This window comes from Mustelus asterias, chromosome 29 (genome assembly GCF_964213995.1).
Source record: "Mustelus asterias chromosome 29, sMusAst1.hap1.1, whole genome shotgun sequence".
NCBI lineage: Eukaryota > Metazoa > Chordata > Chondrichthyes > Carcharhiniformes > Triakidae > Mustelus > Mustelus asterias.
In genome coordinates, this window is record NC_135829.1 from 361,093 (window position 1) to 374,579 (window position 13,487).

The 13,487-nt window shown below is 45.5% G+C and overlaps 1 protein-coding gene across 4 annotated transcripts in view; it reads right to left on the minus strand.

The window, feature by feature from the left end:
* Positions 1 to 13,487, minus strand: part of lrrc49 (leucine rich repeat containing 49) — a 240,418-nt gene that overhangs the window by 86,986 nt on the left and 139,945 nt on the right. For all 4 annotated transcript variants that reach the window (XM_078199863.1, XM_078199861.1, XM_078199862.1 and 1 more), the window contains 2 exons: positions 10,774 to 10,921; positions 2,814 to 2,897 (listed from right to left, as the gene is read on the minus strand). In XM_078199863.1, the coding sequence (XP_078055989.1) occupies positions 2,814 to 2,897; positions 10,774 to 10,921 (232 nt within the window). The remainder of the gene's footprint in view (positions 1 to 2,813; positions 2,898 to 10,773; positions 10,922 to 13,487) is intronic.

A 13,487-nucleotide genomic window follows, 5' to 3' on the forward strand; every position in this document is an offset into this window, starting at 1 on the left:
TTTACCAGGATGTTGCCTGGTATGGAGGGGCTTAGTTATGAGGAGAGATTGGGTAAACTGGGGTTGTTCTCCCTGGAAAGACGGAGGATGAGGGGAGACTTAATAGAGGTGTATAAAATTATGAAAGGCATAGATAGGGTGAACGGTGGGAAGCTTTTCCCCAGGTCGGTGGTGACGTTCACGAGGGGTCATAGGTTCAAGGTGAAGGGGGGGGAGGTTTAACACAGATATCAGAAGGACATATTTTACACAGAGGGTGGTGGGGGCCTGGAATGCGCTGCCAGGCAAGGTGGTGGAGGCGGACACACTGGGAACGTTTAAGACTTATCTAGATAGCCATATGAACGGAGTGGGAATGGAGGGATACAAAAGAATGGTCTAGTTTGGACCAGGGAGCGGCACGGGCTTGGAGGGCCGAAGAGCCTGTTCCTGTGCTGTATTGTTCTTTGTTCATATCCTGCTCAGCTGGAAAACCTAAGCCAATGAATTATTTTGAGTTCAATGGGATCAGATCTCACAATGATTGCAAAATTCAGTTATGTGGATTTTCCCCTGAAGCAGCTCCTCTTTGGACTTCAAACACATGCATGCACATTCTGCTATAGGAAAAGAAAGATGTAATTCTCCCTCAAGCCTGTTCAGCAAGATCGCAGGTGGCCCATGTCCTATCATTGCCCATCTGTTTTGTTTCCATAGCCCTTAATATCTATCGTTCCAGGGTTTAAAAGTATTAATTCAACTGTCATCTATTGTTTATTTCTCAGAGACTTTTCCACACTTCTACCAACCTTTGCGTTAAGCATATCCTCTCTTGAGTGGCTTGACTTTTTTTTTTAAGATTGTGTACTCTTGGCTTAGATCCCAAAAGCCTCAATTAACTTACTGCTTCCTATATTCGTGGAAATGAGTAAACTATACATACATTCCGTAATATCGAATGAACAAAAGCTGCTATCACTTCACAATACTCTTTCATATTATGTTTTGTCATAATTCAGCAAACAGTCTTTTGGCCAGAGATGTATGTTCAGTCCGACACGCTGCTTCCTGGTGACGTCACATGAAAGCTTGGGGTCAGCTTCCATAGGTATCCTCATGCTCGTTATCTTTCTCAATTCCTCTACTGTTTGACATTCATTCTTGGATGAGCTGCAATTTTCTCCAATTAAACACCTGAATCACTGAAGCCATTACTTTTGGCCCCTACTAGAGATTACTCATCATTAACTCAATGCAAGTCCATGGCAGTCTCAGGATGAAGCCGAAAATTCACAACAGTGGCATTCTTTGCAACTTCCAAACTCAGTTTCTGATCCAAATAAACTCTCCATGCTTCCTTTACACATTAGAGGGTCACAGTTTTTTTTTTTAACTGGTCGGTGCAACATCGTGGGCCGAAGGGCCTGTTCTGCGCTGTAATGTTCTATGTTCTATGTTCTATTACCGATCATTATATTAATTTAGAGCGTCCAGGTCTATTTTACCACCAGATTTATTTATTTCAATGTTCTCTGGGCAGCATTCCATTCTCTACCCTCTATCAACCTCAGCTCATCCAGAACTCTACTTCCAAAATCTTATAGCACACTAACTTTCATTCACTCATAGCCCATGTCTTTAAATGACCTAGATTGACTGCAGGTCACCCAATTCCATAAATTTAATATTCTCATGCATCTGTTGAAATCTCTTCATGACTTCGCCTCTCCCTTTCCCTGTAATTTCCCTTCCTAACCTTCTCCTTTCTTTGATTCCGGCATCTTCAGCATCCTTTCCCACCATTAGCAACTGCCCCTTGAGCTTGCTCAGAACTACACGGTGGAATTCTCTCCCTAAACCTCTCTGGCTCCCTCCTGTCTTTTAAGGCCCTTCTTAAACCTCACCACTTCAACAAATCTTATGGTCATCCTTCCTAATATCTCCTTCCCTGATGTGGCATCCATTTTCTTATGTCCTTGTAAAGTATTGCAGGGAGGTTTTTAATGCTCAAGGTACTATATATATGCAAATTGTTGTTGACTTGGACTGTGTTACAGCACAGAAATAGTTGGACCTGTTATACTGATAATTGGTGAGTAGTACATAGAAATCGTAGTGCTTCTCTCGCTGCTGTGTCCACAACAGGTTATTATAAAGTGCAAAGATGACACTTAGTTGTTACTCTTAGATTTACCTAATACTTACCATGACCACAATATTGATTAAATATTCACAAGACAGGAATATCAATTAAAATTTGCAGCAAATCAATCTGTATGAGGGTGACTTTACTAAATTATTCAACTCTGTTACATGCTCTGTCCACAGGAACAGGACCAGATATTATTTATTTAACTCTGAATGCGTGCACCAAACTTAGCGTGTCTGACAAACCCAGAAATTATTTTCCTTTTGGAAACTTGTCAAAGTTTAACTGCACATCAATTCTAATGGGTTAGATATGTTTCTTGACCATCTTATATCCAGGATTGAAGCATTCCACATGAAACAACACAGTTAAAGTTAATTTATTAGTCACAAGTAGGCTTACGTTAGCACTGCAATGAAGCTACTGTGAAAATCCCCACTCTCCGGCGCCTGTTCGGGTACACTGAGTGAGAATTTAGCATGGCCAATACACCAAACAAGCATGCCTTTCCAAGGAAACTGGAGTACCCGGAGGAAACCCATGCAGACACACGGAGAACGTGCAAACTCCACACAGACAGTGACCCGAAACGGGTCCCTGGTGCTGTGGGGCAGCGGTGCTAACCACTGTGCTGCCCCACAGCCAATCACTATCAATTCTAACAGAAATTATATTGAGCCTTCACCTTCAAGATTGCCTGCTTGTGAATTTCACGTTTTTTGTCGTCTTCTTTTCTGGCCATGACTGATGCCATTCGCCTCTCTTCCTCCTAAGGAGAAACAAAATGAAAATACATACAACAGCTTTAAAACAATTGAGAGCTACTCAATAAAAAAAGCAGGAATTCAATGCGCTGCATACAGGATACAATAACTGGTGGCCACAAATGCATTGCAACACCAGTACAATCAAACCTGAAAGACAAACTAAAACATTGAAATCGGAATGATTTAAGTCTATGTTAGCTTTTATGGATGTTGAGTTAATGAGGTGAAGGTTGGGGCAATAAAAGACTCTTCAACCTTAAGCATCAGCATCACCAAACAGCCACAGATCAGCTAAATACTGCAGATGCTGGTAATCTGAAATAAAAACAAAAAATGCTGGAACAACTCAGCAGGTCTGGCAGCTTCTGTGGAAAGAGAAGCAGAGTTAACATTTCAAGACCATATGTTTTCTTCAGAACTGAAGGGGGTTAGAAATGTGATCGAATACATAGTTGGAGAGGGCCTGATGCAAATTAGAAGATCAGGGATGGGTGGGAGCTAGGGAGAGTTTGACAAATATATCATGGGCACAAGGCAAAGGAAGTGATAGTGATAAAGACTAAAGAAGATGCTGATAATGGCATAAAGGAAAGCAGAGAGTGTTAATCACAGAACAAGGATCAGCACTCTGTGAAAGCAGAACAAGTTACAGAGGAGGGAGTTGGGGAAAAAAATCAAAATTCAGGAAAGAATTATTGGTCTGAAGTTGTTGAACTCAATATTAATTCCAAAAGGCAGTCAAGTGCCTTATTCTTCCAGTTTGTGTTGGGCTTCACTGCGTCATTGCAGCAGGTCAAGGACGGAAACGTGGGCATGGGAGCAAGATGGTGAGTTAAAATGGCAAGATTATGGATTGAGCTTATTTAAAAGCCCCTTAAACGCTCCTATCGTATCTATCTGCCTGCACCACCACCCCTGGCAGCACATTCCAGAAACCTACCATTCTCTGTGTAAAAAACTTACCCCTCACATCTCCTTTGAATCTCCTTCGGCCCATCGAGTCTGCACCGACCACAATCCCACCTAGGTCCTACCTCCACATCCCTACATATTTACCCACTAATCCCTCTAACCTACGCATCTCAGGACACTAAGGGCAATTTTAGCATGGCCAATCAACCTAACCCGCACATCTTTGGACTGTGGGAGGAAACCGGAGCACCCGGAGGAAACCCACGCAGACACGAGGAGAATGTACAAACTCCACACAGATAGAGGATGTTACATCAGAGGATTTTATACCTCAAATGAATGAGGTGTTCATCCAATAAAAAAATCACCTGAAAAGAACATTTACCTTGAATATACCAAAGATTTCATTGATAGAACAAACACGAATGAAGTGAAGTTTGATCCAATTAATAAAGTTGTCAGATCACAAAATCACCCAATTTCTTCCATTTCAAATTCACAAGTAGTAAACATCGAATCCTGTTATTGTCATCCATTTGAGCAGGAAACCAAATAATTACTTATTATCAATTAACATAGAATTATAAAATCCCTACAGTGCATAAGAAGGCTATTCAGCCCATCGAGCCTACACCAACAACAATTGAATCCAGGCCCCATCTCCGTAACACCAAGTATTTTCCCTGCTAATCCCCCTGACACTAAAGGGTAATAATTTAGCATGGCCATTCAACCTAACCCGCACATCTTTGGACTTTGGGAGGAAACTGGAGCACCCGGAGGAAACCCACGTAGATATGGGGAGAAGGTGCAAACTCCACACAGACAGTGACCCGAGGCTGGAATTGAACCCGGGTCCCTGGCACTGTGAGGCAGCAGTGCTAACCACTGTGTCACCGTGCCACTCTAGAATTCTAGCACTTTTTATAACTCTTGCTTGAAAAACAGTCACTTTAAAAACTGACTTATGAAGGAGTATAATATCAAGGGTAAGACTCTTAGCAGTGTAGAGGATCAGAAGAACCTTGGGGTCCGGGTCCATGGGACTCTTAAATCGGCCTTGCAGGTAGAGGAGGTGGTTAAGAAGGCATCTGGTGTGCTGGTCTTCATCAATTGAGGGATTGAGTTTAGGAGTCGGGAGATAATGATGCAGCTTTATAAGACCCTCGTCAGACCCCACTTAGAGTACTGTGCTCAGTTCTGGTCGCCTCATTACAGAAAGGATGTAGAAATTATTGAAAGGGTGCAGAGAAGATTTACAAGGATGTTGCCTGGATTGGGTGGCATGCCTTATGAGGATAGGTTGAGGGAGCTCGGTCTTTTCTCCTTGGAGAGACGAAGGATGAGAGGTGACCTGATAGAGGTGTACAAGATGTTGAGAGGTATAGATCGGGTGGATTCTCGGAGGCTTTTTCCCAGGGCTGAAATGGCTGCTACGAGAGGACACAGGTTTAAGGTGCTAGGGAGTAGGTGCAGAGGAATTGTCAGGGGTAAGTTTTTCACTCAGAGGGTGGTGGGTGAGTGGAATCGGCTGCCGTCAATGGTGGTGGAGGCAAACTCGATAGGGTCTTTTAAGAGACTTCTGGATGAGTACATGGGACTTAATAGGATTGAGGGTTATAGGTAAGCCTATATATAGGCCTAGGGAGGGAGGGACATGACTGGCGCAACTTGTGGGCCAAAGGGCCTGTTTGTGCTCTAGTTTTTCTATGTTCTATGTTCTAAAAACTGACTTCAATAATTTTACCATTATTAACCGGTAGCAGCATTACAGCTCTGTATCTGGCTCTACAGACTAATTCTCTAGTTCCCATATGCAATTAAGAAATGATTTTCACTTTTGTTCCCAAAAGTAATTTCCATACCTGTTCATTTAGGAATAAAAAAGCAAGATAGGTGAATTTTCTGACAGTCCTACTTTAAAGGTATAATTGAAATCATTACCCGATCAAATAGGCTTGTCCATGTCAGTTCGAAATAATGGCAGAAAAATAGAGGATGAACCTCACATTAAAATATTAAGTGTGTGATTATTCCATAATATATTAATTTCAAAATAACGTTTACTGCAGACTGAATGAATGGCATAAATCATACTACTGTTAAAATTCAACTGAATTAAATACAAAATAATCCTCCTTCTAAGCCAGATACATTTTCAGCTATCTTTCAGGTCTATTGCACCTCTTCACACTTCAGTACATAGAAGGAATAAAATAGATGTTAAGCCATGGTGAGAGTCAGATGCGATCAAAAGTTTTTTCAAATAAATGCAACAGTGAGTATATTTTTAAAGTTATGGGGAAGTGAAAAGGCAGAAGTATTTAGGAAGTTTTAGAGTAGTATTAACACAGCTGATGGCTTTACCATTCGAAAGACTACAAAGAGAACGCACAAAAGGTCAGAGTTGAAGAAGTGGAGGATGCAAGGCTGAAGTCTATTATAGAGTTTAGGCAATGGTGAAGCTATGGAGGGATTTGAATCAAACAAGAATTTTAAATTCAATAATTTGGGGAACAGCAAGCCAGGTAAGCATGCGGGACTTATGAAGCACAGCATGAGGTAGCACAGTGGTCAGCACTGCTGCTTCACAGCTCCAGGGACCTGGGTTCGATTCCCGGCTCGGGTCACTGTCTGTGTGGAGTTTGCACATTCTCCTCGTGTCTGCGTGGGTTTCCTCCGGGTGCTCCAGTTTCCTCCCACAGTCCAAAGATGTGCGGGTTAGGTCGATTGGCCATGCTAAAAAATTGCCCCCTGGTGTCCTGAGATGCGTAGGTTAGAGGGATTAGCAGGTAAATAGGTTGAACAGAGTTTAGGGTGACAGCCAAAAAGGATTGCTTTGATTTTTCCAGATTTTTCAATTAGCAGAAATTTTGATTCCTTTATAACTTGGTGTCAGGCTAAACAAAGGTGTTTGTGAAGTCAATGGACAGTTAAGAGAGGCAGAACTATCTATCACCCACATATAAAATACAACTCCATGTCGACAGTAAATTAGAATAAAGATGAGAAAAAGGAGAGGACCAATCACCGGGGTATTCGGAGGTAATGCTGCAAAGTAGGCTGGCTACGTGTTCAGCAATTTTGATTTCCATTTCTAAAAATACTTCTCTCAGCTGTATCATTATTAATTTTAGGATAGCATGCAATCTGCACTGAACTATATGAAATAATTTCAAACCACTTTCTGTCATGAGACAAATTCCTATGACCAAATCAGGTAAGAAATGATTTTGGATAGCTCTTTGTTCAATTGTACCAGTGAGTCATGCAGACCATTAAGGCATTGTGCTATATCAGTCTATGTCAGCTATGATATGGAGAGGAAGCAGGTGAGGAGAAACTGCAATTGTTCTCAGCACTGTCAAAGCTGTCAGAGCTCTCTATTCTGCCCAACTATCCAGTAACCCCACAAAATGTTAGGAACTTAATTGCCAAGACAAAACCAAGATAATTCACAAATGGAGTTGCATTCCCTGCTGGGGATCCAACAAACTAGCATAAACATATAATTAAAGAAAGAAAATGCAGGGAAAGTCACAATAATTCTAATATCAAAACAAAGGATGTAAAATTGAGCTCCCTGTAACAACCTTCAAGTCACAAAAACACCTGGTCATTATCCTCTGCTTCCTGTCACTATTGACTACGATGTGGAGATGCCGGCGTTGGACTGGGGTAAACACAGTAAGAAGTTTAACAACACCAGGTTAAAGTCCAACAGGTTTATTTGGTAGCAAAAGCCACACAAGCTTTCGGAGCTCTAAGCCCCTTCTTCAGGTGAGTGGGAGTTCTGTTCACAAACAGAGCTTATAAAGACACAGACTCAATTTACATGAATAATGGTTGGAATGTGAATACTTACAACTAATCAAGTCTTTATGAAACAAAACAATGTGAATGGAGAGAGCATCAAGACAGGCGAAAAAGATGTGTATTGTCTCCAGACAAGACAGCCAGTGAAACTCTGCAGGTCCACGCAACTGTGGGAGTTACAAATAGTGTGACATGAACCCAATATCCCGGTTGAGGCCGTCCTCGTGTGTGCGGAACTTGGCTATCAGTTTCTGCTCAGCGACTCTGCGCTGTCGTGTGTCGCGAAGGCCGCCTTGGTGAACGCTTACCCGAATATCAGAGGCCGAATGCCTGTGACCGCTGAAGTGCTCCCCAATAGGAAGAGAACAGTCTTGCCTGGTGATTGTCGAGCGGTGTTCATTCATCCGTTGTCGCAGCGTCTGCATAGTTTCCCCAATGTACCATGCCTCGGGACATCCTTTCTTGCAGCGTATCAGGTAGACAACGTTGGCCGAATTGCAAGAGTATGTACCGTGTACCTGGTGGATGGTGTTCTCACGTGAGATGATGGCATCTGTGTCGATGATCCGGCACGTCTTGCAGAGGTTGCTGTGGCAGGGTTGTGTGGTGTCATGGTCACTGTTCTCCTGAAGGCTGGGTAGTTTGCTGCGGACAATGGTCTGTTTGAGGTTGTGCGGTTGTTTGAAGGCAAGAAGTGGGGGTGTGGGGATGGCCTTGGCGAGATGTTCGTCTTCATCAATGACATGTTGAAGGCTCCGGAGGAGATGCCGTAGCTTCTCCGCTCCGGGGAAGTACTGGACAACGAAGGGTACTCTTCAACAACCAGTTCTTCATCCAGACACACGGAACAGCCATGGGGACCAAATTCGCACCTCAATATGCCAACATCTTCATGCACAGGTTCGAACAAGACTTCTTCACCGCACGGGACCTTCAACCGATGCTATACACTAGATACATCGATGACATTTTCTTCCTTTGGACTCATGGTGAACAATCACTGAAACAACTCTATGATGACATCAACAAGTTCCATCCCACCATCAGGCTCACCATAGACTACTCTCCGGAATCGGTTGCATTCTTGAACACACGCATCTCCATTAAGGACGGTCACCTCAGCACCTCACTGTACCGCAAGCCCACGGATAACCTCACGATGCTCCACTTCTCCAGCTTCCACCCTAAACACGTTAAAGAAGCCATCCCCTACGGACAAGCCCTCCGTATACACAGGATCTGCTCGGATGAGGAGGATCGCAACAGACACCTCCAGACGCTGAAAGATGCCCTCATAAGAATAGGATATGGCGCTCGACTCATTGATCAACAGTTCCAACGCGCCACAGCGAAAAACCGCACCGACCTCCTCAGAAGACAAACACGGGACACAGTGGACAGAGTACCCTTCGTTGTCCAGTACTTCCCCGGAGCGGAGAAGTTACGGCATCTCCTCCGGAGCCTTCAACATGTCATTGATGAAGACGAACATCTCGCCAAGGCCATCCCCACACCCCCACTTCTTGCCTTCAAACAACCGCACAACCTCAAACAGACCATTGTCCGCAGCAAACTACCCAGCCTTCAGGAGAACAGTGACCATGACACCACACAACCCTGCCACAGCAACCTCTGCAAGACGTGCCGGATCATCGACACAGATGCCATCATCTCACGTGAGAACACCATCCACCAGGTACACGGTACATACTCTTGCAATTCGGCCAACGTTGTCTACCTGATACGCTGCAAGAAAGGATGTCCCGAGGCATGGTACATTGGGGAAACTATGCAGACGCTGCGACAACGGATGAATGAACACCGCTCGACAATCACCAGGCAAGACTGGTCTCTTCCTGTTGGGGAGCACTTCAGCGGTCACGGGCATTCGGCCTCTGATATTCGGGTAAGCGTTCTCCAAGGCGGCCTTCGCGACACACGACAGCGCAGAGTCGCTGAGCAGAAACTGATAGCCAAGTTCCGCACACACGAGGACGGCCTCAACCGGGATATTGGGTTCATGTCACACTATTTGTAACTCCCACAGTTGCGTGGACCTGCAGAGTTTCACTGGCTGTCTTGTCTGGAGACAATACACATCTTTTTAGCCTGTCTTGATGCTCTCTCCATTCACATTGTTTTGTTTCTTAAAGACTTGATTAGTTGTAAGTATTCGCATTCCAACCATTATTCATGTAAATTGAGTCTGTGTCTTTATAAGCTCTGTTTGTGAACAGAACTCCCACTCACCTGAAGAAGGGGCTTAGAGCTCCGAAAGCTTGTGTGGCTTTTGCTGCCAAATAAACCTGTTGGACTTTAACCTGGTGTTGTTAAACCTCTTACTACACTATTGACTACATCAGGTGCACTTCTCTCATCGACCTGCTTTAGCTCCTCAAAAAATAGAAGTTAATCAGACACAATCTTCTCTAAGAAATCCTGCTGACTGCCCTTTATTAATCAGTAAATGGCTGAACAAGGCCAGCTCATGGCTCACTTTTCCACCGGTGCTCCAGTTTCTTCTTAAACTAGGAACGCATTTTCACATGTGACAGCAGGCACCCAAAATAATGTACATACATGAATATGCACGCACAGTGATGCTCCAAATTCCACAGGAACTAAGCACAGCTCATCGGGCTGCACACATTTCAATTTCCTCAGTAGGGTGAGTTTCACATCCATTTCGTGGTCAGAGTTGGTTGGGTGACCACCAGTAAATATATGAAGGTGGCCCACAGTGCAAGCCTAGGTGCGCAATGACTTGTGCTGGCTCCAGTTTAAGGCTACTGAACTCAACTGAGGTGGAGTAACAAAATCTAATTGCTAACTTTTTATCTGTACTCAGAATTTCACACTAAATTCAGCTCAAGCTCCTAGCCTGAGTAATATTTTGACATGTACTAGTCATCCCTATCTTGTGCCCTCTATTTCTATCAATATTACAGTTGTGTTTCAATTTCATTTTCAGATTTCTAACCTCCAATCAAACTGGTAAATTCCAAAGTCCCAAAATTATAGCCATAAACAGGTTAATGGGTGAGTCAGAAAAACAGAATATTCAGTTGCTAAAGCATTGTAGCTTCGAGGAAATAAATTAATGGGACACTCGCACAAGCCCAAATGACATAGTCAGGATAAGTGACTTACTGTGATTTTCTTCATATCTAGCTGACGGAGCTGCAGCATGTGTCGGAGAATCGTGTGCTTGTACCATGACTCCTGAGCTATGGGATTGCCATCCAGAGTGACCTCCGAGAGTGATAAAGAGTCTGACAGGCAAGCAATGTCCTCAAATCTGCATTTAAAAAAGTACTCAGTAAGAAATATTCCACTTCAGATGAGGTTTAAGTCAATGATAGAAGCAACTAATTCATATGAAATGGGAAATACACTAAGGCTTATGATTCTCCGCGAGAATTAGAAAGAAACACTACTAGTAACTTGGAATGAAGTAAAGTAAAAAGTTTATTTATTCGTCACAAGTAAGGCTTACATTAACACTGCAATGAAGTTTCTGTGAAATTCCCCTAGTCGCCACTTTCCAGCGCCTGTGATGCACTATCAATCAAGCAAAGACGAGTTTGTATGCAAGAACAAATAGGCTTTTATTAGCAAAAGACTTGGAGCACACCCATGCCGATGAACTGGTCCAGAGACTGAGGCGGGGGTGGGGAGCAGTCACCTTTATACCTGGACCGGGGGGGGAGGAGTCCCAGGCAGGGCCGGCAGGGGCATGTCCAGGCATGTCACACACACACAGACAATAAGCTAACAGTGGTTTACCACATTCACCCCCTGCTTTTAAAAAGAGTCCAGCGGGGGTGAGGTGGGTGGAACAATATTTACAGAATTACAAATTTACAAATTTCGTCTCTCTGGGGGCTTGATCTGCCGCTGTGACCGCCGTAGTGCCGGTTGTGGTGTCGGTTCCGGTGGCCGCGGTGTTGGTTCAGGCGCCAGGCCGTAGTCGCTCGAGTCGACTGTAGTCCCTTCCGATTGTCGGGTGCGTGGTGGCGGCTCCTGAGGCTCAGGCGTGCTGTTTGCGGGGGTTGGGGGTGTGGGGTGTAGTGGTCCCTGGGGCACCTGCGGGTGCCAGGTCTCGAATAGAGACCATGTCCTCCTGCCCGTCGGGGTACGCCACATAGGTGTATTGGGGGTTGGCGTGGAGGAGTTGGACCCTTTCGACCAGGGGGTCCAACTTATGGATCCTCATGTGCTTCCGGAGCAGGAAAGGGCCTGGAGACGTCAGCCACGATGGTAGTGAGGTCCCCGAGGAGGACTTTCTGGGGAAAACAAACATTCTTTCATGAGGGGTAGCATTGGTAGCTGTGCAAAGGAGTGATCTAATCGAGTGTAGTGCATCAGGGAGGACCTCTTGCCAGCGGGTGACTGGAAGACCTGTAGATCTCAGAGCTAGTAAAACGGCCTTCCAGACTGTCGCGTTCTCCCTCTCTACCTGTCCGTTCCCCCTGGGGTTGTAGCTGGTGGTCCTACTTGAGGCTATGCCTTTGGAGAGCAGGTACTGCCGCAGCTCATCACTCATAAAGGAGGATCCCCGGTCGCTATGGATATAGCTAGGGAAACCGAACAGGGTGAAAAGGCTGTGCAGGGCCCTGACGACCGTGGCCGAGGTCATATCTGGGCAGGGAATAGCAAAGGGGAAACGTGAATATTCGTCAATGACATTGAGGAAGTATATGTTGCGGTCAGAAGAGGGGAGGGGGCCTTTGAAGTCGACGCTTAGGCGTTCGAAAGGGCGGGTGGCTTTTATGAGGCGTGCTTTGTCTGGCCGATAGAAGTGCGGTTTGCACTCTGCGCAGACTTGGCAGTGTCTGGTTATAGACCTGACTTCCTCAATGGAGTAGGGCAGGTTACGGGCTTTAATGAAGTGAAAAAACCTGGTGACCCCCGGGTGGCAGAGGTCGTTGTGTAGAGTCTGCAATTGGTCTATTTGTGCGCTGGCACATATTCCCCGGGACAGGGCGTCTGGGGGCTCATTGAGCTTCCCGGGCCGGTATAAGATGTCGTAATTGTAGGTGGAAAGCTCGATTCTCCACCTCAATATTTTATCATTTTTGATCTTGCCCCGCTGCGTGTTATTCAATATGAATGCAACTGACCGTTGGTCCGTGAGTAGGGTGAATCGTTTACCAGCTAAGTAGTGGCGCCAGTGCCATACAGCTTCCACTATGGCTTGGGCCTCCTTTTCGACAGAGGAGTGTCGAATTTCAGGGCCTTGGAGGGTTCGTGAGAAGAAGGCCACGGGTCTGCCCGCCTGGTTAAGGGTGGTGGCTAGGGCGAAATCAGACGCATCGCTCTCCACCTGGAACGGGATGGATTTGTCCACAGCGTGCATCGTGGCCTTCGCGATGTCTGCTTTGATGCGGTCGAAGGCCAGGCGGGCCTCTGCCGTCAGGGGAAAAGAGGTGGATTTGATGAGCGGACAGGCTTTATCCGCATAATTGGGGACCCACTGGGCGTAATACAAGAAGCAGCCCCAGGCATCTCCTCAGTGCTTTGAGGCTGGTGGGGAGAGGAAGTTCCAGGAGGGGACGCACGCGGTCGGGATCGGGACCGATGACCCCGTTTTCCACAACACAACCAAGGATGGCGAGGCGGCGTGTGCGGAATACGCACTTTTCCTTATTATAGGTCAGATTTAGGAGTGTGGCGGTGTGGAGGAATTTGTGGAGGTTGGCGTCGTGGTCCTGCTGATCATGGCCGCAGATGGTGACGTTATCCAGGTACGGGAAGGTGGCCCGCAGCCCGTTCTGGTCTACCATTCGGTCCATCTCACGCTGGAAAACCGAGACCCCGTTGGTGACGCCAGAGGGGACCCTAAGGAAGTGATAGAGGCGGCC